The following is a 26,691-nucleotide window of genomic DNA, read 5'->3' on the forward strand; positions in this document are numbered from 1 at the left end:
CTTGATCATTTTACTCTTCAGTATAAAATCATACCATTTTTATCCTTCTCTCCAGTATATTTTTGTATGTGTTTGTCTTAAAAAGAGAATCTCTGAAGTAAAAGCCTGGTGGGCTCATAGGCTTGTAGTACCATTTCCACAGCATGTAGAGACATTTCTCATAAAAGGCTGTAGCTACAGAGAAGGCTGTCTTGTTTTTAACCTTTTGTAAGCCATGACAGCCTTTGGAAGACCTCATTTTAAGCTCGGTAAAGCTACATCTAATCCTACCTCCCAGTATTATGAGTGCCACCTTACTGGACTTTAATTTCATATGAGCAAGAGAATGTACAAGTCTTCCATAAGTATTATAGGGAATGCCAAAGGGCAAACAATTTACATACTTTCCAATATAAATAAAAGTACTGCTTAATTACAGTAAGAGTTCAGTCTGAACGCAACCATGTAAATAATGAATACAAATCAAGCAGTGTTGGTCTCTCTGAACACACGTGGCATTTTGCAGCTATTTTATGAGAGCTGACATGTTGCCTTTGCCTGCTCTTTCCACTGCGAAGGACACAAAGGCAGCCCTCTAGCGGGTGTGTTATGGGGTGGAAGGAGGGCCCACTTGAGATTTATACACCCAGGCTGCCTGATGCTCACTTCTCCACTGTGGTGGTCGCATCTCCAGCCAGCCGTTATCAGGCTCTGCTGACACTGACAATGGCTGGTACCCATGGACAATCTCCAGGGAGAAGGGAAAGCATTCATGAAATCCTTAATCTTATCTAACAAAGCTGCCCTGGAGAGCCAGAGATTAGAGAGCTCCCTAACTCCAATGTATATATTCTTTTGTTCCCAAACTGGGGAAACAAATGTCAAAAACTGGCCACTGAGGAAGAATAAATTAGTGCTGGGTCATCCTCCTGCCCTTTTACAATACATGCGTATGACTGCCAACCCCTAACTCCAAAGAACAAAGATAAAAAGTAAAACACATTGTCACTGAAAATGGTATGGGAAAAGCTTCAAACCTGCTTGAGCATGTCTGACGGGTGTACTGATGGCAGGGAAACCAAGCAGACGCACCATAGTCAAACAAGGGAGTTTTCCTGCTGAATCCAGTACAGTAGAGACTGTCTTCTGGAGGGGATTATTTGACAGCCTGGGATCTCTACTAGGATGGTAACAGGCATACACGCACACACGCACACACACACATACACACACACCCCCCCCTATTTTTTTTTTTCCTCTCTCTCAGTCCCAAAGCTATTCCAGATTGCATCTCAGGCAAAAACACAAGAGAAAGATACAGTAGATACACATGTCCTCCATCAAAGGCAATCCCAAGGTTAGTAATACCAAACCCAGTGAACAAAGCTGCACGCGGCAGACATATGGAAGCCACCGAACATCTGAGGAAAATGAACAACGCAAATGTGCTCGTTACATTCATTAAGGCTCCCTTCTCCCAACACACACACAGGCACACACACACATACACACACGCTCACGTTTTCTCTTTCTTTCCTGGCTGACACAAAGCCATTGTCCAATAAAATGCAAAAAGTGACTCTGAAAAATATAGAGGTAGCAAGGAGGCTAAGAAAACTGCCGGGCTGTGGAAAGTCATTTCACTCCAGGTAATAAATACATTGCCTAACAGACCACTGTAGCATACACTCCACAAAAGGCGCTCTTTAAACTCTCATGTTCAGGATTGAGAAATGAAACAGAAAAGTGAGGTCACCAGAAAGCAAGTGGGAGGGAGAAAAATCATAAAATTATAAAATGAACTTTTTCTCGGAAACGGTCTGGGTCAGATCCTGATAATCGACAGATTCCTTGGGAAAGAATTGCCTGCCTGCCCTTGGAATGTGCTGATGAACTAAGACAGCTTCTCTCTGGTTGGGTTATCATTGAACTGCTGCATATGGGAAATGAGCTTGATTTCTATTTTAGAAGTTTGAGCAGCAGTGTTCCTGTGACCATTCAAAGGGAATATGGACTCAACTAAGGTGCTCAAAAAATCTCACGCAGGGAGTTGGCAATATAATCATGTTAACTCATAGAGTATTTCTAATGCAGCCCTGCTTGGGAAGCTGATACGCATACATGTGAAAATAAACCAACAGAGTGTACCTTGACACAGCTGCCATAAAAACGGAGAATAAGGAGATATTGAAAGAGGAATGCAAGCAAGAATGAAGGACTGAATGAAAATAGAATGCTAGGCTGAGGACAGTCAGAAAACTGCTGAGTTGACATTTGTCTTTTGTACCTACTAGACAAATAAATGCAACCAAGGAAAAGCAGAATACATAGATCGAATTCACAAAGAGCATTATGTTGTATGGCTGTAAAGTCCAAATTCTTTATGGATCAGATGTTCTTCAGAAGAGCATGTTATCAGGGCACAATGACACAAGCAATCCATGAACAAGTGAGGTTGGGAAATGTACCTGAAATATACAACTGCACTGAAGTATAAGATGCCAGTCGTTTTCCACCTGTGGAGAGCTTATCTTCTCTAGTAAGAAGGAGTTTGAGAAAATCTGGGCTTTGCCATACTGCCACTTTGGAAAGGAGGCAGCTTGAATGTTCTCTACATCATAAGCCACATATGGGCTTTTCCCTCACCTTTTCTACCCCATTTCCAAAACAGGATTCAACTTTACATCTGGAAGGCATCACCCTACTGTGTGTGCCTGCCTGTGGGTCATTTCCCTAGATGAGGCATTTGCCAATGACATTTTGCAATTTTCCCCTACCGCGGTGTTTCCCAAGCATCAGACTTCCACGCCACACATTTGCTGCCACATCCCTCTGCAGCTTGTAAGATGATTTAAGTAATATTTTCTTTAATAAATGCAGTATCTTTAACTTCAACAGTTGTATTTAAAAAGAAATTTCTCATTTACTGGTATCAATGAAACCCTGTAATCAGCTGAAATTAATGTCAAGTAACCATAAAAATGAACATTGCGTGTAAATGAAACAATGTTATCAATGTTTGCTGGACACACTTACTTCTCCAAGGATTGTTAAAAATGGAGATTAGCCAGTGCTAGAGAAGCAAAGGATATCTGGGCACCGACTTGAGATTCTGACCTTGGAGTACTCAGAATTACTGAGAAAGAATTGAAAATGAACTACATTGTACACAGGGCAATTCAGTATTATATAACATCTCATCAGTGTGTTCCCGAAAATCATCTCTGATGCCACCATTGGTATGTTTCCACGCTTTGGTAAACCATGCCCAACCCAAAGGTCTTGAATCCTGATTTGCAATATTCCAGGGCTCTGCCCTTTGCTTACAGAATTAGAAGAGGAGATAATAGATTTTTTTAAAAAAAGATTGTCCATCCCACCCTTAAATATATAGTTCAATAAGAGCTTTGACCAATCAATGCCTAAGTTCAAAAGAGAGCTTCTAATTATAGTAGAAAATTTGGTCACCATAAAAAGACCAAGCAGAAAAAAAAGATTCTCAGTGGCCACTCAGTTCTTTGATTTACATTCTGAAATCTCGTAGAGACAAGGTTCTTCCTCACCATCAACTCAGCCACTAGACACATACTTAATGAGCACCTATGGAGCAAGGCCAAGACGGGGAATGGGTAAGCATGGCCAGATAAAAAACAATTCTTGGTATCAGACTAAGTACCACCAAATACTTTCGCCTCTTCTTAACTAGAAGAAGGTTTGGGAAATTTTTATAATAGTCTTACGTAGAAAACACTTTTCAATGTCAAGTCAGAGGACCCATTTTTCAAGAATTTAAGAGGAGACGATTCCTACTGCCCCTCTTCTTATTCAAGTTCTCTCATGGGTGATGGAGAGGAGTTAAGTAGGGGACACTTTCTCACACATTCTATCTGTAGACACTCAATACACCTGCTGAGTGTCAGAAGCAGAGCTAGGAAGAAGCTGGGGGGCTGATGAACACATTCTCACTACAAGAAAGAGATGCGTCATAGATTGAAAAGCATTCCTATCTACCCACGGATTTCTTTCATAAAGGAGGTTCTTGTTTTAAGGACAGTTTTGTGCCTCCGGACAAATGCAGGCATTCTTTAATGGCTGGAATTTAGTCATGACACATAGCAATGAGAGCTGGTCATGTCAGTTGACAGTAGTATGGTTAAAGAAAGATGATGATGTAAAAATCACAAGGCAAGCACTCTGAAAGGGTAGCTCTTTAAAAAAGATGTGTGATTTAATTCAATGGAGTCCTTAATTTTCAAACCTTTACAGCAAAATCTCCAATGACTCATAGATGTCAATTTTGCTGGTCTAAGGTACCTATCCTGAGACCTTCATTTTTTTATTACTCACAAGGAGATTTCAGCAGTTTTTAACCCAAAACATGTCTCTCATTTCTTGTTCTTTTTAACTTACAAATCATGGTGACACATGCATTCAATGGTGCTCAACAAATTTGTCAAATTTTTACATATTAAAATTCCTCTAAAAAAATCTTTACTGTAGACAGCAAAAATTTTCTAAACATAAAGTACCAGAAGTAAGCCATCCTTAAAACAACTTTCCATCTGCACCTGTTTCAGAAGACCTTTTGTGGGGTTGGTTGTACTATTTAGGTTAACTGAGATATTGACAATTGGGGTGAAGCAAATGACAACTCTAATTATAAATGGAGTCTCTGTTTCTAACGTCTGTGTGATGCTTCTGAACATTTTTCAAACACACAGCCTGTAAAATGTCATTCAAATGTAAGTTAACATTAAAACTAGGCATCACTGCACCTGTTCCAGACAGCATTTTGAGGTTCTGCTCTTTAGGCTGAGGAAGGTGTTGACAATTTGCTCCACATTTCTTCTCTGTATCTGTAGGGCATATGCAAATAGTTCTCCTGACTTCCTAACTGCCAAGGTGGAGTAGTGGTAAGACTCCCAAGTCATAATACTAAATCCAAAAAGGATCATAAGCCTCCAAAGATGGACTAGGGCAAAGTCAGTCACTGCCAGCAGAAGCCATTAGTTACTACATATGCAACAGCCACCAACGGATATAAAGTTGAAACATGGGGTTAATAGGGTGGAGAGCCCTTTGCAGTCTTAATGTAAGCAAGCAGGATTATTGGGAACAGACTCTGTTTATCCACATACCCAATGGACACAAGCGAAATTGTAGCAAAATACCATTTTTTAAAAATGATGAAGCAAAAACCAAAAGAGGATGAAAGGAAAAATTTACCAAAGCTTTCCAGTTGAAAGATCTGAGCTTTCTAATAGAGCTCCAAGATAAATTTCATTCCCAAAGAATGTTGTATCCACAGTTCTACAAATCCCCGAGAAACTGAGAATGTGTTCTAAATAGAACCCCCATTTGCTGTGTACCTGTGGTTACATTTGGTTTGAGAGCAGACCACAATGCGTTCAGAAGGTACACGTGGGTTTTATCTCTGTATGTGTTTTTGATAAACAGAAACAGCACAGATTAGGGGCATTTCACAAGGAGAAATTACAGGAGATGCTTTGATGTCAAACAGAGGTGGCTGCCTTTAAGAAAATGGTAAATTTAACTTTCTTTGGTTCAAAGCTCAGCAGTTCTCCTTGCTCCCCACTCATGTGAATGCTGCAATTTTCTTGTATTCACTTCCTCAATGACTTGCCATTAAACACCTACAAGTCATTTTACTGCAGCAGTTTGGTACTTGTGACACCCAAATGGGATGGAGAAGAGAAGAGGAGATATGGAGAAAAGAAAGAGAGGAAAGTTTCACATGGTTCCTGAGCTAAAAATTGTTTTCTTGAGTCCAGTATCACAAGCAATGAATTAAAAACACTTTGAGGGGAACTTGGGAGGAAAAAGAAAACAGCTGAAGTACGCAGACTGCATTTCATTACTGGTTCAAATTAGAGGGTGGAGAGGGTGAGCCAGGAAATAAACAGATGCAATGAAAGGTCTCCAGCCTGTGGGCAAGGGAGAGTGAAAACAGCCCTTTATGAAAATGAAGACACCTGAAGCCATGGATATCAGCGGTACACAATGGCCAGTGTTTGGAGGAGAGATGGCTTCTTAACCACAGCAGGGTTACCTTTCCCCTCCCCAGGATCTGGATTTAAATAGATGATATTTACTCAAGGGGTCTTTCATTGATAGAAAAATATAAACCCACCATTTATACATATCTCTGCTTAATGCAAATAGCATATTTAAATTTAATTACTTGGAGCTTAAGGTGATTTTGTTCCCATTTCTTTCTCAATTCAACACCCCAGCTCTGATTTGCTCCTTATCAAAGGTTTGTGCATTTTAAAATGCTGTCAAGCATCAAAATTAAATGCTTCAGAGCACTAATGATATCCTTGTGATTAAGGGTTTTGCGTCTCTGAGATGCTAGGAGCTCTGGTGCTAACATTAATTGTTTTCTTCTACACTCCAGATGGAGAGAAGGATTTCGCCTCTCAAGCTAGGCAATACCTATGGCATCAAACATAACTCAGCAATATGTATACGTTCTTTCTCTTACTATTATCATTACATTATTTTATAGTACAATAGTTTACAAAGTGCTTTCACATATACATGATTTTGTTTGCAGTGCATTCAATCAGCTGGGTCAACTCCTCTGCTATCTTTTAGGTAAAATCATTAAAATCCCCAACCACCCTCACTGGATGCATCATCAAAGTGAAAAGTCAGCTCCACCCCACCCCCGCCAGCTTTTAGTTGCTACATCATGCATCCACACAAGCACAGTTTCTCACAGTCAAAAAGTGAAACTGTTTCTAAAGCAAACCTGCAAAAGGTATAGAAAAAAAACTTGATTATTCCAAAATCGATATAGGATTTTTTTCCTTATTTGACAAAAGAAAACCATAGAACCAAATTTTCAGCCAAAATCTTTAGAAGCCTGTGAATTCAATGAAATTCATTTATATTTAGATGTGGAAGTATTCATATTTATTAAGCTTAAAGTTAGAATGTATGAGAGATGCATTTTTTCCATAAAGTGATTTCCAAGGTCAGAGCAGAGTCTATTTTAAACACATATTAGGAAATAAAGCAGTGCACAGCCACATTATCCTTCAGCAACATTTACTGAAGGATACAGTTGACCCACGCTGCCAATGATTTTAAGAGTCTGATTTTGGAGCACTGTAAATACTTGAACTCAATGATTCCAGAGTAAGACTTTGCAAAGTCTGTGATTCAGTTTTTACTTTTGGTTTAATAGAAGATGAAAATTTTGCAAGCCTTTTTTATTTCCCAGATAGATGGGACGGCACGTCATTTTCTTTGTGCCAGAGAGACGGGCAACAGATTATTTTTGACAAATCATTTACAGAGAGCTATTGGTTAAATTTTAAATGATAGAATGTGATGCTATTCTTAGCCTTCACGTTAATTGTTTGCATAAGGAAGGTGAAGGTGTTGAGTTGGCCTCTTTGACTAAGGCATCCAAAACTGTGAGATCCCTTCCCTTCTAGATAGAGCTTCCCAGCCAAAGACTACCTTCCTAGATTCCTTTGTATCGAAGGTAGTTCATGTGGCTGAGTTTGGGGTAATGGAATGTGGGTTGAAGTGATTTCTCCTCTTCTAGATCTGACCCATAAATAGCTCCCTGTGACTCTCCATTTTCTTGAACCCACAAGCCAGAGGGAGGTTAATGCCCCAGGCCCATCTTGGAAGCTCTACACCCAACAACCCCTCATCACCACCGACTGGATGCAATTTCAGCAAGAAATAATTTTCTATTGCAATAACCCATTGAACTGGCATTTGGGGTTAAAACAGGTACTTATTCAAGTGAAGCGGAGCCTTTTGGCAAAAAAGAGGTATTTGCGTATCACAACTAACTCAGATAAACTATAGAAGTACTGTGGCCCACGGAAGATTGGTCTGTGGTTTTGCAGCCTCCTGAAAGGCCTTTGGGTTCCCTCCTGGAAACTCCAGCTCCTGGTCATGCACGATGAGCAGATATCCACCCATTTGTGAGAAACTGGAGTGCGCTGCCCCGAGGTCAGCAAAGTCAGTGACAGAGGCCGCGTGGCTTCCCAGGGACAAAATCACAGGCACCAGTCTTCTAACAGGGAATGAAATTGGCAGAATCGCAAAACACTGGGCCAAAAGATTCAGTTGATCTTGTGTTAATGCTAAATGGGAAAAGACAGTGGGGTTCTCAGAATGGTTTAGTTGAGTTTTCTTTGTAGAAAAGAGTTAATTTAGTTTTCACTGCATTATTAACTACTTAAGCAGATGAAGACTTAGGTAGGCCCTTTGAATTGCCACAAGACAAAGAATGGGGAAAGGAGCAAATCAGATGCCAGTAAACTCCTGGGCAAGGCACTTGCACATACATGCACACCTGACATCATTTCATCCCTACAACTCTCTGAAGTAGTTATAATGATCACCCTTACATTTCAGATTTGGAAACTCAGGCACAAAGAAATTAAATAATTTGACCGAAGCTGTAAAATGAGATTTAAAACTCAAGTTCACCTGGCTCAAAAGTATGTGATCCTCCCTCTACGCCACATGTCTGTAATAACACACAAACTAAACTAGCATTTATTGAGTAATTATGATGTGCTGAGCATTGTTCTAAATCTCTTGCAGGAGTTAATTCATGTAAACCTCACAAAAACTCTACGAGACAGGTACCATTATTATACTCATTCTATAGATCAGGAAGATAAGGTACGGAGAGTTTGAATAACTTGCTCCAAGTTATGGCTTATATGTGGTCATAATTCAAAAGTCTGGTCCTGGAGCCCTCATTCTCAACCACTGATCTATAGAAAGTGGCTGGTCTCTGCCCCTCCTTTCTCTGGTAAGAAATAGGAGACTTGAAGGTTTAAGTGACTGTTTTCCCACAGCAGTAGTGGCAGCAGCAACACAGTAAATCTTTCTAAAGTCTGCTCTGTTAGGTACAGGGGTATCTATATACATTGCGGGCTGTCAGAAATGCAGGGGTAAGTTAGATATGATCCCTGCTCACAGACAAACGTTAAAACTTTTGGTACAGAATGAATTCACATTTGAACTAACCTAAAGAGCTGAGACAAGAATAAAACAAAACAAATTCGATTACCAAATAAAAGAGTAAGTCTTTGGAATTAGGGAAGGGGTAAGGATACAAGACAAGCTTCTGGAAGACTGGCAATGTTCTATTGTTCTGTTCCTTGGCCTGTGTGATGGTCACATAGGTGTTTACTTTGCTATAATTCAATGACTATACATTCGAGTCTTGCTCACTTTTCCATATGTGTATATTTCAAAATAGAAAGGTATAAAACAAACACAAATGTTAGGAGTATTAAAAAGGAAGTATCATACTTATTACTAGAAAGATCCATACACAACATTTAGTATACCTCCTGGGTTAAGCCCTAAAGATGTCATGAAAGATGTAAGGTTTTGCAGATTAGAGTTTTTGCAACTTTTTAATCATTATGCTGAAACATACAGCAATCCTTGCTCTTCGTAGTAAATAAAATGCATTACTTAAATGTCTGTTTTACCTTTTTAAGTTAGCTAATGTCTTGAATTAGCATTATTACAGGTACAGTCATAGGATCAGTTATAAAATTGTAAGTGGGTAACAGCTCAACTGGAAACCAAGGACTGTGTCCACCAGAAGTAACAGGGAATTAACCTCAGGGGCACCCAAGTGTGTTTGCTGCAGTTCAAGTGTATCCTATGTTTCATCTGGGAGCTGCTTGTTTTACTTTCTATTGCTTACTAAGAAATTTGTTGGCAGGTTCTGACAAGGATAGCTCAACACTTGCCAACAGAAACATGGCAGGATTCAATGTGTGTGTTTCCTGTTATAAGTAAGAATGCCAGTTTGAGGCAAACAGGAAAACAATCTTTCCACTGGAAGGCAATTTAGAAGAATTTGCCTGAGCAAGATAATTGTTTTAAGGTAAGAAAATGAGGTGAAGCTAGCAACAACAACAACAATAAATATATATTTTTTTCTCTGAATGCTTCAAGTGAGATGAATCTTCTCACTGGGTCTTAATGTGGTGTTGAAAGTTATCTAGTGTTTCCACTCTTAGTTACAATTATTTTATGTGTAACTTGGTTACACAGGATGTGAGCCCTCACCAAATGGAGGCCTCCATGACCTACAATGCCCTCCAATCACTTCCTAGGGAAGATCAGAGAAAAAAAGTTCAAAAAAATTATTTTTTAAACAAACAAACAACAAAAAATGCTCTCCAAAAGTAATATGGAATATGGAGAACAAGGTAAGGAAAAGGTTCATTTTTACTGAGCAGAATACAGAGAAGAGAAAGGAAAGGATTAGCTGTTGTGAATCAAGGCTTCTGTTCCTTTTGCTGTCAACTCCACCAGGGAGCTTCAAGCATTCCAAGTCTGGAAAATAAAAAGCTATGCTGCAGGCTTCAGGTTCTCTTTGTTACTCAGACAGCTGCTAATCGTCCTGCTGTGTTAGGAACCCACGAGACAATGCTGTAACATTTAGCTTTCTGACATCCAAAGAATCTAGATCAGTCCCCAATTAAACAGGTATTAATCACAAAGACTCTAAAAGCCAGGATGATAGATGCACCCAGTAAATCTTTGCTGTTGCCTTTACTTTTCACACTCAGATTTCTACATTTACAGGCAGAAATACTTAAAAGCCTGCTCCTGAAACTTGACCAGTCAGAAACCTGGTTCATTACTTTATATCAGATGCTTGATGATTTCCTACCTCTGAAAAGCCTTTCAGAAAGAGGTAAGACATTGATCATTCTGCTAAAAGAGCCTGTCTGCTTCAATAAATAGATCCACTATGGTTGTTGTCATCTTGACTTTTTAAGTGTGATAACTAATTCAGAAGTGTTGTGGCTTTGCCACTTGTTATAGGGAAATCCAAATCATCTGTGAAGTTAAAAAAAAAAAAAAGTCAGTGGATGAACCCAGAAAACATCAATGGGCAAAATATTAATACACTAGTAATACTAACAATCTCTTCCAACTCGGGCCAAATCATCTTCAGGTCATGAACCTGATTAGAGTGAATGAATGAAGAATATTAAACCAGATAATAGAAAAGAGTATGTGTTGGATGAATCCTTCTGAATTCCATGTTTTGAAATTTATGTTGATAAAAGGGACTCAGTGTTACTTTTTCATCAATTTCCATTTCACAAGGGCTTGAAGATAGCCTTATTTAACTCTGTCAAAGAGTATCATTTACAGCTTTTGTTATAAATAAGTGACTAGGTAATCAACCCCCAAACACATAAACAGATAAAAGTAATAATTTTCATAGCCAATATCTAATCACTATAATACACAATGAAGAGAAACGCACCAACACGAGAGGCTCATATGACCACAGAGGAAACCAACATTAGCTATTCTGAGTTATTAGACATCTTTTTAAATTAGATTTCTATTTTTTAGTTCTCAAGCTAATGGAATCCATGAGACAAGTACAATATTTGCAAGGTGCCAGCTCAAGGGGCTGAATTCCTTGGCTTTCAATGGAGCCTGAATATATTATAAATTACTCCGTCCTCATCACTATCTCAGTGGTGGTCCACTGTCGTCCAAGTTGAAAGAGTTAGAAGTCAATAAATGTCACTTATGATATGAACACCTGTCGACTAAGACCTGGACTGAGACCAATTCCATTAACATAGTCATTCTATGGCTGCCAAATGGCCGAGCCTTGGACCACTTATGATATAGTCCCCATTCAAGGAGGTGACCTAAAGACAGAAAGGTCCAGAGTCCCATTAGTCATCTTCCAAGCCATCCAATTCTCCATCAGATATACTGTTGGAATGGGATACCTAGTTTTCTAATCATCATTTAAAAAGATCACGTGAGCTGCTCAAAAAAATGTCATGGTGACCATAAATTGAAGAAAGATGCTCTTTAGCACTGTTACCAGCCATTGTCCTTTAGACCTAAGAAATTATTTTTTAGCAACTTCTATTTCTTTCTCTTGTTGCACTTAAAACACATAGGCAGAACAGAGGAAAAAATGAAAAATATTTGACAAAGTATAAATCATAGCATGAAATTATAGGCTACCAATGATTCCTGACAAGGCCAGATAGCCATGGTGGTAAAAACTCAGTTGCAAATCAATGTGTTCTGTGCTATTTGGAATTCTTCCAAGTCCAAATGTTGCTTGGCTTAAAGCACAATATCTAGGGGCTGAGAAGTGATGATCACGGACAGTAAACTAGAATGTTACAAGCAGGGGAGAGAGACAGAAAGAGAAAGAGACAGCGAGAGAGAAACAGGAAGAAGGCCACTGGGGTGAAGTTCCGAGACTCCTCATCTTTCTTATTGCCAGTTTGGTTCTGCTGCATGGAAGTCTGGGGAAGTTCCAAACACAGGGGATCAAAATATTCTGAGGACAATATTCACGATCCATAGAATGCTGAGAAGGTGGGTTTTAGTATCACCTCAGGGAACCTCTGCTTTATATATAGCCAAATCTTTCCTGCCCTGTTTCTTGCTTGCTATGTAGACAAGTGTAAGGAAGCACCTGGTGAGTGGAAAGAAGTGGGATAAAGACCTTTGGGTTAAATTACAGTCGGAACATTTTCAGAACGCATCCTACACAAATGGTCACCGCACGGTATGCTCTCTGAAAATGTGGCCATGAAATTATATTCTTGCAGCCCTCATATTTGAAAATCTGTCTTTTTGGCAATTTTCTTAAAGGCTATGATACAGGTTAGGAACAGGATAATCATTTAGGAGAAGAGGTTTTAAGCTTGGAAATCTGCAACCCTAGAATTGTATTTTTATTTTACTTTTTATTTTTAGAGTATCAGCCAGAAACTAAGTTCTATGTGCTAGATAGTTTAAATATCTATAGGCATTATAAGAATGAGGCAGAAACAACTGAGCTATTAAATTTTAAAATGTTATTAAAGTCAATAGATATCTTCAACCGGATCTGTGCTTGAGAACTCAAGATGACTTTTGTAGTCATAAGAAACAACAAATAATGTACTAGGAAAGCCATTACTGGTTTAGGACCTGTTTTTTGTTTTTGTTTTTTTAAAGAAAAGAAAGAGAGAAAACCAGGGGGTTCACAGCATCTCACAGGGACCTCCCTCATGAACACAATTTGCTGAAGTGTGAAATTCAGCATAACCGGCTCCGCCCACGTAAGTCAGTATTTAGTCCATTCCTATATCCTGGAGGAGCTTATCAGGATTGCATCTCACCTAGAAATAGTTTTACAGCGTGATGTCTAAAAAAGACACTGGAGCAAGGCTCCTGCACACTATGGAGGAAGGTATTGGAAGTTAATGGAAGTTATTTTTTGTGTTTTCTGAAATAGGAAGAGGAAAAAGAAGTGGAGGGAAAGAGAAAATGCTACCCTCCAACAAACACGTACAGTTAAGGCGAATCCTTGAAGAGTTTACGGTGAGATTGAAAGGGCTTCTCATTGATATTTCTCCCCAAACAATACATCTTTACATGATACGAGGATTTCTTAAATATATTGCCAGCCTCTTAGAGCCACACCTGAATTAGTTGACTGTTCTGCACTGAAGTGTACAATGAAGGCCGTAAACACAATATATGCTTCTTAAAATTTCTGTCCACTGCTCGTGGCTACAAAATGACACTTTCAGAGGGTAAGGTTCTGCTAAAGTTGTTCTCCTTGCTTCTAATATAAAACAAAACAATAAGAACCTTTATCACAAACCTTAATAATAACCCTATTCCTACTGTAAATGGAGAGAAATGAGATGATGTTAGCTCCAAGAATTTTCAAATCTCCAAAAGCATTCTCCTAAAAAGTTTCTTAAATCACACCCTCCTGGGAACCCTATAGGATTGGGATTAGATTCAGTGGGTTTCAACATGAGCCTCATCAATAGTTTTCAGATAAAATAAAAGTCTTTGGTTATCTTATTTCTTTATTTATCTTTAGATAAAAAGAAGTCTTTGATTATACTTGAGAGTATAGAGAACACTTGATCAAGCTTTCTGCTGGTTACATATTAAAAATCCCTGGCTTGTGTATACGTGTGGTCCTAGCTTTGAAAAAGAAACATGAACGAAGTTGTGCTCCTATTTAACTTCACATTTATGCTCAAAATATGCACTTATTTTACCAAAAAAAAAAAAAAAAAAAGGATTGATTCAAGAGACAGATTCCCAGCTTGCAGTATGTCATCTAGAAAAACACAAACTCTCCAGGAAGTCATTGTAAGCTACCCCCTTTGCAGTGTTTGTACTAATGGATGGATCTTACCCAAGCCTGCAACACACTGTGAGCCTGTTGGTGGCAGGTCACTATTTAGCACCCACTGAGAAGTTGAAGCTACATATTTAAGTCTTGTTTGTATGCCCAAGTCACAGACAAAAGGTTCCTGGATAAGAATTTTTTAAAAACTTTTCTGTCCCACAGCCTTTACGAAAAGGATTTTTTTTGAAAGTGATAGCCAAACTGCCTGAAAAATTTGTGTACTGGAAGATACGAATCAAAAAGGGGTGGACCATGTTCTTTATCTTTTCTCCACTTTTCCCTCCCAAGAGTAAGTAACAGCAAGAACAGAATAGTAATAGAAAAAATATTTCATGTCTCTATCATTTTACCCATAAAGTATTTTAGATAGATATCAGGGAGTGGCCTCTGTACTTTTTCATAACAAAACAAAACCCAAAAGATGGTCAGAGGAGAACCACAGTACAGTTCGCTTAGATCAGGCCTACCAACTTAGCAGAATAGAGAAAGAAGAAATAGAATCTAAGAGTGATTTCTTCAGCTCTGTGTCTATATAGGCGGACATTTTGATGACCGTTCAGCCAGATTCCCACAGTGCTCTGGGTGCCAGCCCTCACCTACGGAACCAAATCATTAGTGACATTTCCCAATGAGGAAGCCGATGGGTTCACTAGGCAAGCGACCACACTGACTGGCACCATCTCTCGTTTTTATCATTGCATTTTCAGGGGAGCCTGGGGAACCTCCTTCATTTCTAATTTTGGCAGAAGCAAAGAATGAGAAAGCATGAGTGCAGGTTGTGGGGGGAGTGGGGGGAGTGGGGGGGTGGAAAGGTGGACACTAGAAGAAGGCCCATTAAATAATAGAGATTTTTTAATACTGACAGATAGACCAAAAGTTTGCTTATCTTGACAGATTAAAAGGTAAACCCTAAAAAAATCCTCACCAGTCTTTACCTGAAGACAACATGCAGCATATCCTCTTACTGTATACCCACATCACAAAAATGCCACAGGGATGCTGAGACTCAGAGGAATTCTCTATGTATTTGGGTGACATGGACAGGCATTTCCATTAGTCCCTGTAGATTTAAGATGTCTTAATGCAAGATTAGTCCTGCAGCCTGGCTTTTGGGTTTTCAAGGTGTTTAAAGGGTGCGGGCTGGGGGTGGGGTGGGGGAAGGACTATTTAAAGACATCAGCAGGGGGTTAATGGAAGCTTTGATAAAATTTCTCTGGATCTTTTCATTGATGTATTGATGTTCAATTGCAGACTGGTTTCTGGAGACCTGTCTGGCTCCTCTGGGGAGACAGTAATTAATTGAGCCAGTTGGAGTGGCAACTAGATAATTTAGAAGCCCACCGGAAACGCCTGCTAGCCCTGCACTGCCCATTTCTCATCTCAGCCAGGCACTTATTTTTTAAATCTCTTGATGGCTTCTCCAGAGGGTGTAAAAAGTCGGTGGTTAGTGTTCGATGGAACAAGCACAACACTGAGAGATGAGAAACAAATCAGAATTAGGCTGTCAAGTGATTGCTGGTGAATGAATTTCCCTTCTTACAAATGAACATGCATATATCTTTCTGTAGGAGCAGAGGGAAAGGACTCAGGAAAAAATAGCGTTCTCAGTCCTGGGTGTATCAATAAAGACTTCATTTTCTTAGAGTGGAATATTCACATCTTTTTAGAAAAAATGCAATCTAACTTTTACTTATATGCAATAATTACCACTAAGCTCTATAGACATACTATTTGTCTGTGCTGTTCAGTCAACCTTGAAAAGTCGGATAATTTAGTAGGCTCATTCCTGAGGCTTTTATTTTTTTTCCTCCTCACCAGGGCTTGTGGCACCCACCCTGAATACAAATTCACAGACACTGGGGCCACACACAAGAGGCTGCGCCATTGTATATCTGCTGGTTTATTTTATTTTTAATTACGATCATAATGAGTGAGTATGCTTATTAATTATAGTAGTAGCAACAGTATTCTGGAAATGAAATTCTTTTCAGTATAAGGTTAGAATCAGGAGACTGTTTCTTAAAAAAAAAATAAAATAAAGTACCGCATGTTTTCTTTAAATGTGCATTTCATAGGCCTTATGAAGTAAACCAGGATCCCATGGCTAGACCAGAGCTGTTAATGAGAAAACCACAGCCTGGCTCCTCTGAAGCTCACTGTGTGCTTGCTTGGGCCTATAATTACCAGGCACAGAAAGGACTCTGCAACCGGCTACCATTCCCTACTAACAACTGAGGATGTGCAAACGACGTTTCAGCAGAATCTCTCAGTGGAATTGCTTTGCTGTCTGTTTGAAGGATTTTAAAATGAGTCTTTAGAAGGAGTTCTTCATTTTATAGATTTCACTAGTGCCATCATTTGTTTTTCCTTTAAATTTCTTAGGGGTAAGGAAAAATAACATGATTTACTGGAGATCAAAGGCAAGCATGAAATCATCTCGGAGAGAAGATAAGGCACAGGAGCAGAGCATAGCATTATTATTATTATTATTATTTTGAGATAGAGTTTCACTCTGTTGTCCAGGCTAGAATGCAGTGGCAAGATCTCGGTTCACTGCAGCCTCAGTTTCCCAGGTTCAACCAATTCTTGCATGCCGCAGCCTCCTGAGTAGCTGGGATTACAGGCATACACACCACAACACCCGTCTAATTTTGGTATTTTTAGTAGAGATGGGTTTTCGTCATGTTGGTTAGGCTGGTCTTGAACTCTTGGGCTCAAGTGATCCACTCGCTCAGTCTCCCAAAGTGCTGGGATTACAGGCATGAGCCGCTGCACCAGGCTAACACAGAATTATTTAAAAAGAAGACTGCAGTCAGTAACGATAGGACCTAGGCAATAGTGTGAAGAATGCATACTTTAAAGCGAACCAGAATATCAGTGAAGCATGTCCCACATAATCCATTTAAATCTGAGTGCCAATGGGAAAAGATTTATGGCTCAAGAAAGCAAAGTTATGACTGAAATCCTAATTATTTTAGTTAATTTTTTTTTTCTGAGTCAAAACCTTTACAAAATAAGGTGTCTTGCCAAATGGAAAGATTGTTTCAAATGTTGAGATTTACCTAAATGTTACCCATCACATCCTTTGCCAAAACAATTTTCCACAAATGATACCAGTATTTCAATATCTTCTCAACCTGGTTTCTTATTGGTCTCCTTTCTTGATTTAGTACTCCAGAGCTCAGATGAGCAAACATTTTGTGTCAGCAGTGAGACAGTGCCTATGTTCGCTATGCCGGACATTTGCTCTCTGTTGCACCTACTCAACTATGCCACTGTCACGTGAAAACACTCTTACACAATATATGAACACATGAGTGGGAATTTGCTCCAGTAAAACGTTATTTATGAATGCCAATACTTGAATTTTATATAATTTCCAAATGTCACAAAATATTATTCCTTTTTTTATTATGTTGAACCCATTAGAAATATAAAAGCCAATATTCGTGGGCTGTCCCAATCTGAAGGACTGGATTTGGCTCTTGGGCCACTGCTTGCTGACCCCTGCTTTAGGGCACTAAAAGCAGCAAACATTTGTGCCTTAAAAATACCATCATTGGCCGGGCGCGGTGGCTCAAGCCTGTAATCCCAGCACTTTGGGAGGCCGAGACGGGCGGATCACGAGGTCAGGAGATCGAGACCATCCTGGCTAACATGGTGAAATCCCGTCTCTACTAAAAAATACAAAAAACTAGCCGGGCGAGGTGGCGGGCGCCTGTAGTCCCAGCTACTCGGAAGGCTGAGGCAGGAGAATGGCGTGAACCCGGGAGGCGGAGCTTGCAGTGAGCTGAGATCCGGCCACTGCACTCCAGCCCGGGGGACAGAGCGAGACTCCGTCTCAAAAAAAAAAAAAAAAAAGGTGGCTCACACCTGTAATCCCAGAATTTTGGGAGGCTGAAACAGGCGGATCACTTGAGGTCAGGTATTTGAGACCAGCCTGGGCAACATGGAAAACCCCATCTCTACTAAAAAATACAAAACTTAGCTGTATGTGGTGGCGATCGCCTGTAATCCCAGCTACTCAGGAGGCTGAGGCATGAGAATCGCTGGAACCTAGGAGGCGGTGGTTGCAGTGAGCCGAGATCACATCATCTCATTTAGGTTTAGTATTTCAATACAATTCTCAGAATCAGCAGGAATGTGCTTTCTGGTTGTCCCTTTGATCTCAGACCACATCTCAGGTCCACTCCAGAGGTGCCCCTCATACCTAACCATGGGCCAGAACCACTCACTGTCATGATTTGTCTTTCAACACCTTCATTTCAGGCCAAACTGGACTTCCCAACATCTCATCTTTCTCCCTTGTCCTTTCTGCTTTTAGGGATAATTATGCAATAGTCCTGTTATCTGACAATTACATTTATCTCAACATAGTCAGAGGCAGAATTTTATATACCGAAGCTGAAGCAGTTTGTATGGGCCCTTTCTGAAGCTCTGCTCCTGGTCTGATATTTGTAATTTTGTAGGGTTTTATTGTTTCACCCTTAATCACACAAAAGTTGTTTAAGTTTTAAACTCCACAAAGTCTGGCTCCGCCATGCCTACAGCATATTACCTACATCGATTGCTGTAAGATTTTCCCCTTTCTCCCACCATTTTCTTGAAGCTTTCCTCTTACTATCTAGAAGACAGGTAGCAATTATACCCAGTGGGGATGAGAATTCCCACTGTTCTCCATTATCCCACTCAAATCACATAATACGTCTAATTAAAAGATGGCAGAGAGAGAAAGAATGGGAACTTACCAGTTGAGTAATAAAAGACAGTGTGCCTCTTATACTTAGTTATTATCTTTTCTTTATTCATTATTTTGGTTTTATTAAATTTATCGTTACTTGACAAAGAGTTAACTGATTTGTTTTTACTGTAAATAAACGTTAGTCAACAAACAGATGGAACTGTATGACTACATGTTGCAGAGTGGCATTATGATGAGGTGTAATGCCACTTTATTGCTGTTTTTTTGTTTTTATTTATTTTTATTTTTTTGCATTCAGTGCTTAATTGTCAAACCCTAGAGAACAAGGCCAACCTAACAAGCAGCACCAGTTCATCTGATGGCAAAACAGCTACAACAGGATTCATGAGGGGTCTTGAAATGCCCTTTATAACTGCCTGTTCTCTGAGAACTGTAATGGGAGCATCATGCTCTCAGCATGGGGCAGTGAAGCCAGAGAAATGTGGAATCTTCCTTATGTGTTGAACCATAGGCCAGCTCAAGCAAAGGCCAGTTGGCTATGGAACCCTGAAGTGGTGGGCACTGCTATGAAGTCTGTTCTTAAAAACTATTGCTAGAACAGAGTTTTTCAGCCTTAGCACTATGGACATTTTGGACCAGAAAATTCTTTATTGCAGGGGTAGGGGATGTTGTGTTGTGAATTATAAGATGTTTATCAGCATGCCTGGTTTCTACCCACTAGATGCAACAGCACCAAAAAATTGTCTCTAGACATTGCCCATTAGGGGTAGGAGCAGAAACCACCCCCAATGTAGAACAACCGTTCACTATCTTAGTGTTTTTCCCTGACAACGTAAATACCTTGGCAGGGCAAGGAATTGGAGAGATGGAGGGCAGACAGAATTCAGGTGATAATTCTGCTGAAGCATTTTTAGAGTGTTTTCCCACTCTTAGAATTGCATTGAGAGACCATTTCTAAACATGTTAGAAAAATAAGCCTTACTTCTTCAGGTTCATAGCTCAAGGTTACATACTTAGAATCACAGAATTTTGAAACAGAAAAGATCTCAGAGATTAGCTAGTTTAAATAATTATGTAATTCATCAAATATTTTAAATCTTCCAAACTAAGCATGCTACAGATGTTTGTTTGTCACTAGGACACCATGGCTGTGCTAGAGAGAGAAGACCAGATCTTTCCATTATGAAGTATCTAGAACAGCATCACATGCAAAGTAAAAATCAAAAATGGACATCACTGCCTCTGGGTGCAATTTAGGGTGAGGAGAGAACACCATTCATGGGGGTTGGGTCGATAACGATTTAAAACACCAGTATATGGTCCAGCCTCATAGCTAGAAAACCAAGCAAAGGCGATGGGAGATGAATGGCAAGAAACGATTCAGAGATATTAAGGTACCGCTGGCTGCCATCGCAGCCTTTTTAACAACAACAACAACAACAAAACTTCACAGGTCTGTTGCTTGGTCAGAAAACCATGTTTCATTTACACAGCATTTCTCCCTCCTGGTGACACATCCTGTATTCATTTGCCTGATGGTCCACTTAAGTAAAAGTAAACCAAAGGAAAGCCATCCAGAAAACACATCACCCAGCAGTCTGCCATTTTTCATAAACATCAGGACTATCTGCTTCTAAACAAAAGACAAAACAGTTGCTACAGGATGAAAGGATGAAGGAAAGTGGAATCTCATTTTGTTCCTTTTGGCCTGTAATGTAGAAAAGTAACTTTTGGGGGAGCTCCAAGAGCTTCCTCTTCTCCAGTTTTACTGGGTACAACTTCAGCTGGAATAAGTAACACCCCCACCCTTACTCTTTTCCCACCTCTTCCCTTCATTGTTTCTGGCATGGGGGTGAGGCTGGGAGTGACTCATCTCATTAGAGAATTTCGGAGAAGTACTGTGTCCTCAGCTCCACCCACTCTCAGACCTGCCTATCTGCCTATCTGCCTACCTGCCTGCCTGCACAGAGTGTCCTTCCAACAACCTTAGCGGGGCAGGCAGAGAGCCTGCAGTTAGCCAGCTGGGCTGCAAGTGTCACTAAAGCAAGCCTTTTTGGCCACAGATAGAAAGCTCACATCCTTCCATCAGCTTATCAGCAAAAAGCTGACAGACATTCAGATTTCCTTTGTCTTCTGTGTCAACTGGTTTTCAACCCAGAACAGGAGGGAAAGGGTGTTTATTAACCCCCTAAGACCCCAGGAGTAAGATTTGGGTTAGGATTGTTTAAATAACCTTGTGAGAACACAGGCCCATTCACACCACATTCTACAATTAAATGATCAAAGCCCAGTGAAATCTCCATCTCCATGCCCAGATACTCACATAATCTGGTCTCACAAATGGGGAGAATGCCAAGCTGAACACATGAATGCTATTCATTATCTCCTAATTTTAAAGGAAAGCAACTTTCTACTTTCAGGAGTAGGATTCTCCCTGGTTTTTAGTACTGGCTCTGACATTAGCATGGATGAGTCACCTCACCTTCATGGAGCTGCTCCTCAACTCTTAAAGTCTCAAGGGCAGTGAACATAGGACTCAAAAATTCTAGCAGGTTTTGCGTGATCGACTTGATTTATTATTTTTAACGTGTTACTGATGAGAGAAAGAACCCCGTGAAAACAGAGCAAAGATGGAGAACCACTAACTTTTGGGGCCTCCAGGTGCTAAATGCTAACATTCATTAATTCTATGTATTCCTTATAGAGTGAGACATCATTGCCTATAGTGGTCCTCAAGGAATTTAATTTAATGAAATGATAGGAGCAATTGCAATTAGAATATAATTGTGTGTATGCAAATATACTTAGGGGAGCTTTGATAGAGTTTACGGTTGCTACATTCACCCAGAATTTTGGCCTACATTATTAATTTGCACTACTACGAAAAAAGGGTTTGTTAATCAAAGGTAAACTATCCTGATGATTTGAATTAGAGAACTTCAAATTATGGTAGGATAATGAAGCAGTGCTCCGCACATATACAATTCTCTTCTAAGTGAAAGCTTTCTGGCTGGCCACATAGGAGGTCTCCTTATTGAAAGATTTATTTTTAATTTTGAACAGCTTCCCAGCATTACCCTTCATGAAAATTAAAATAAGGAGCCGGAATTTTGTCCTGTTCAGCAAACCTCCTGGCAGGACTACATGCCATGGCAAAGAAAACCTTATTGTGTCAGAGTAATTCTCTGTCCGTTTCTCCTAAATCTAGAAGAATTATACCTACATTTAACATAAAACTTCACCCCAACCCACTCTGCCCCCGGAAATGTTTTTGCACATTTTCTTCTTTTGGAGGATTTCAGTGTGTCTTCTTTGGGCTCTCTGGACCTTTTGCCCAGGTAGGTGTTGACATAACTTCTTGGCTCAAATCTCTAGGTGTACAGGGAGTCACAGAAATCTCCTGTCCTCAGCATGCCTCCCACAGGCTTTTCTCTGCCAAGGAGAATGACTTCACCTTTTACAGATGAGGCTCCAAAAGTCCATTCCTAATTTTAATTTGGTTAAGAACATGATGCAGTGCTTGCGAATGAATAGCCAAAAAGGTAGAAGGGGGCTGCATGTAAGAATACTGATTGGATCATCAACCAGATTCTCCAGACGGTGCCGAAATCGTTCTGCTCTGCATCAGCTCCTGATTCAGAGAGACCAGTGGCACCGATGCGTGTTCCCAGGATCTGTGTGTAGTATTTCCATCGCGTTCTTCCAAAAGAGAACTAATAAAATGTTGGCAATCACAGAGTACTCATATTTCTATCAAAAACTCCTAAATCATACTAGTCTTTCTAGAAAAATGAAACTAATGACCACTAACAGTGTTCACAACCTAAAAATACAGAATTAAAAGACAAAGGCCTAGCTGGATGACCCGTTCACATGAGGGATTTTAAAAGACTGTTCACGTCTGTAGAGCTGAAGATACATTCCGGTAAGACTCGCCATTCTAGCCCCTGCTCAAAACCTTCCCCAAGTCTTAACTTTTTTTTTATTCCAAAGAGTTCAGGGCAAAATGAAAAAATAATGGCTTTGGATTGGGACACTGGAATCGTTTTCACTTATAGGATCAATTAGTATAGATATTTTACTGAACTATTGAGTGCACTTACTGAAACATTCATTTAAAAGAAAAGCGCAGTTAGAGGCAATAGGATTGTTGGCAATTTATAATCCTTTTCCGGCAATGTTTTCTATCCCGAGAGCCTCACAAAGAATAAGCCACAGTTCTGTTTCCCTTCTCCTCTCTAACTCTCTAGAAATAAAAAAAGCCGGCAATGTAAAACTCCTGGAGGGGTGGTAACTTTCAGGGAAGGAATACAGATGAGTAAGTCAGAAGTGAAAGCCTAGAAACCTAGATTTTCAAAATATTTGATATTCAGGATTTCATGACAGTTCTGCGATTAACTCAGTAGAAACACTTCATGAACAGGAAATGTTTTCTAGTCATCTGTATTAGCAGAAAGTGATATAGGAATTGGAGGAGATTGGCCGCCCCCCGCTCCCAGCCCCCACGTCAATCATGAAATCAACTATAAAGGTAGCTGCAATCACGCCTGTAATCCCAGCACTTTGGGAGGCCGAGGTGGACGGATCACGAGGTCGGGAGTTCGAGACCAGCCTGGTCAATATGGTGAAAACCCGTCTCTACTAAAAATACAAATAAAAATTAGCTGGGCATGGTGGCACGCATCTGTCGTCCCAGCTACTCAGGAGGCTGAGGCAGAAGACTTGGTTGAACTTGGGGGACAGAGGTTGCAGTGAGCCGAGATCACGCCCCTGCACTCCAGCTTGGGCAACAGAGTGAGACTCTGTCTCAAAAAGAAAAAAAGAAAAAAGTAGCTGCAAAACTATTAAGTGTCTTAAACTTCGTTAACTACAGACATAAAGATGTACATGGAGGTTCTAGTATAGGTCTATCTAGATCATTTATAATATTTTACATTAAAGCATAAGCTCAAAACTATTGCTGCTAATGCTTTTGTTAGAAAACATAACAAATGTCAATAGAGCACTCTGTATTGGTAAAAATAAATTTTATAATTGTACATAATCTATAAGTGCTCCGATGTCCAGCCATGGACATTATAATTAAAATGACCGAGATGAATCCCATCCAGCATGGAGTGACTCAGCTCACTGCAACCTCTGACTGCTGGACTCAAGCAATCCTCCCACCTGAGCCTCCTGAGTAGCTGGGACTACAGGTTTGCACCGCCGTGACTAGCTAATTTTTGTATTTTTTTGTAGAGATGGGGTTTCATCGTGTCACCCAGTCTGGTCTTGATCAAACTCTCAGGCTTAAGTGATCCACCTGCCCTGGCCTCCCAAAGTGCTGGGATTACAGGTGTAAGCCACCATGCCCAGCCCCTAAGTATCTTTTATATTATAACACAACTCCCAGGCTTACTTGGTTCTACTTCAATTATAGCAATTTATTATAATTCATTATTTTAAGCCTTTTCTCTATATACATTGAGATCATACAATAAAGTAGATTCAATTCCTACCTGCTTGGTTGGTTGTCACAGTGACGGAAACTGATTGGTCTGGGCTAGGGTTATATTTGGACACTCCATTCACAGCCCAGATTTCAAAGGTGTAATTGGTATGAGCTAGGAGGTCAGTGATGGAGACTTTGGTGGTCTTCAAGCCATTCTGCTGCGGGGTATAGTGGACCCCACTTCCACAGGGTCGGCACTTGCTGGGGTCACCAGCTCCACATTTCTTGCATACCACATTGTAGGAAATGTCCTGGCGGCCACCTGTATTCTGAGGGCTACTCCATTCCAAGTTCACAGATGTCTCGTTGACATTTGAAATCAAGTTCAGGGGAGCAGATGGTGGACCTGGAGGAAGAAAACCACATCATCACACCAAGAACCGAAATATTCTTTTGGAATCTCTCAGAGCTTGTATTATTTTCTGCAGCTCTCCAAAGTAAGCCAAACCCACTTGGAAAGCAAAAAGCAAATCAAGCCAGCATAAAAGATCTTTTAAAAGAACAATATAATAGAAGGCTGTTACGTAAGTGTCATTCTCTTTCCTGCGCAAACAAACAAGGCATCGGTTGTCACTTTGAGATGTGAAGCAACTCTCCAGCAAATGGGCTCCAAGCCCAGGCTTTCCCTCTGAAGTGGCAGAAAAATATCATAATTTATCTAGTTTCCATCTTATCATCTAAAAAAGCGAAAGTGATTCTAGTTCCCAGGGCTGTTGTGAGACTCTGATAAATTAATAGTTATACACCACTTCTGAAGATAAATTATAATTCCTAAGTACAGCATGTCGTCAATAGCAAATAAAATTAACAGAACTGTAGAGATGTGCCTCTGCAGTTCAACATGGCAGTGGAGGGGTAAGCTCTTTATGGGTAATTAGTAGGAACTGGTTTAACGCAGTTGCAGAGATGTTGAAGATAGAGCTGTGGAGAGATGGCAGGGGTTTTGTTCAAGGCTCCCAGACCCCTCCTCCTGCCCTTTAACTTATGCATTCCCACCAACATCAAAGAGTTTCTGAAATATGGGTGATGACAGTGGTTGTTATGAAACAGAACAACTGATCATCAACAACATAATGGATGGTTAAAAAATAATATTAATAATAAAAAATAAGACTCTAGATCATGATGAAACTCTTGTTTCTTGATGTAGATTCGTAGATTCCTTTTTTTTTTTTTTTTTTTTTGGTGATGGAGTCTCGCTCTGTCACCCAGACTGGAGTGCAGTGGCGTGATCTCAGCTCACTGCAACCTCCGCCTCCTAGGTTCAAGCGATTCTCATGACTCAGCCTCCCAAGTAGCTGAAAATATAGGTGTGTACCACCACACCCGCTACCTTTGGCAGGGTTTGGCCATGTTGGCCAGGCCGGTCTTGAACTCCTGATCTCAAGTGATCGGCCCACCTTGTCCTCCCAAAGTGCTGGGATTACACATGTGAGCCACTGTGCCCGGCAATGATTGGTCTTAATATGGCAAAAAAAATTGTGACACAAACTGCCTTCAAGTGGAAGAATCAGGCTGGGAGAAGGGAGAGGGAATTTTCTTGGTCTGAACCAGTTCCAAAGGCTTAAAAGGTAGCTGCCACACTCAAATGAGACATATCTACTCAGTTTGACAGTTGGAAAGCTATTTCTTTCTCATTTCAGTCTTCCAAGAGATGAGCAAAATTAGTTTTTTGTTTGTTTGTTTTGTGTTTTTGAGACGGAGTTTTGCTTTTGTCACCCAGGCTAGAGTGCAATGGCGCAATCTCGGCTCACTGCAACCTCTGCCTCCCGGGTTCAAGCGATTCTCCTGCCTCAGCCTCCCAAGTAGCTGGGACTACAGGCACGCGCCACCATGCTCAGCTAATTTTTGTATTTTTAGTAGAGATGGGGTTTCACCTTGTTGGCCAGCCTGCTCTTGAACTCCTGACCTCATGTGATCCACCCACCTCGGCCTCCCAAAGTGCTGGCATTACAGGCGTGAGCCACCGTGCCCAGCTGCAAAATGAGTTTGAAGAAAACTTTGAGGTTTCTTGATCACTGTTATCTATACTACTTCTAATGTAATTGGAATGACTACTCTGCAGGAAATTAGTACAAGTTTCTCAGGAAAAGAAAGTTAACAGGAGGCTTGCATGAACTTGGATGAGCTTTACCTAGTCTACCACAATGAAACATACTGTTCCAAAACGGCTGTTGAGATAGAATTGGAAGAGGTAACCTATAAATAAGGAATTATATTTAATATTTATTACTTAGCTTGCAGTAATTAATGGCCAATTATTTTTTAGTGGTAACATTTAATAAGGGTAAT

At 40.2% G+C, this 26,691-nt stretch overlaps 1 protein-coding gene across 1 annotated transcript in view; it reads right to left on the reverse strand.

The window, feature by feature from the left end:
• The window catches only part of EPHA4 (EPH receptor A4), a 153,821-nt gene that overhangs the window by 39,370 nt on the left and 87,760 nt on the right, over window positions 1-26,691 (reverse strand). Inside the window, exon 5 of the mRNA XM_011964679.1 lies at window positions 24,407-24,745. Coding sequence (XP_011820069.1) covers window positions 24,407-24,745 — 339 coding nt within the window. The remainder of the gene's footprint in view (window positions 1-24,406; window positions 24,746-26,691) is intronic.

Source organism: Mandrillus leucophaeus, unplaced genomic scaffold (genome assembly GCF_000951045.1).
Source record: "Mandrillus leucophaeus isolate KB7577 unplaced genomic scaffold, Mleu.le_1.0 Scaffold70, whole genome shotgun sequence".
Classification (NCBI taxonomy): Eukaryota; Metazoa; Chordata; class Mammalia; order Primates; family Cercopithecidae; genus Mandrillus; species Mandrillus leucophaeus.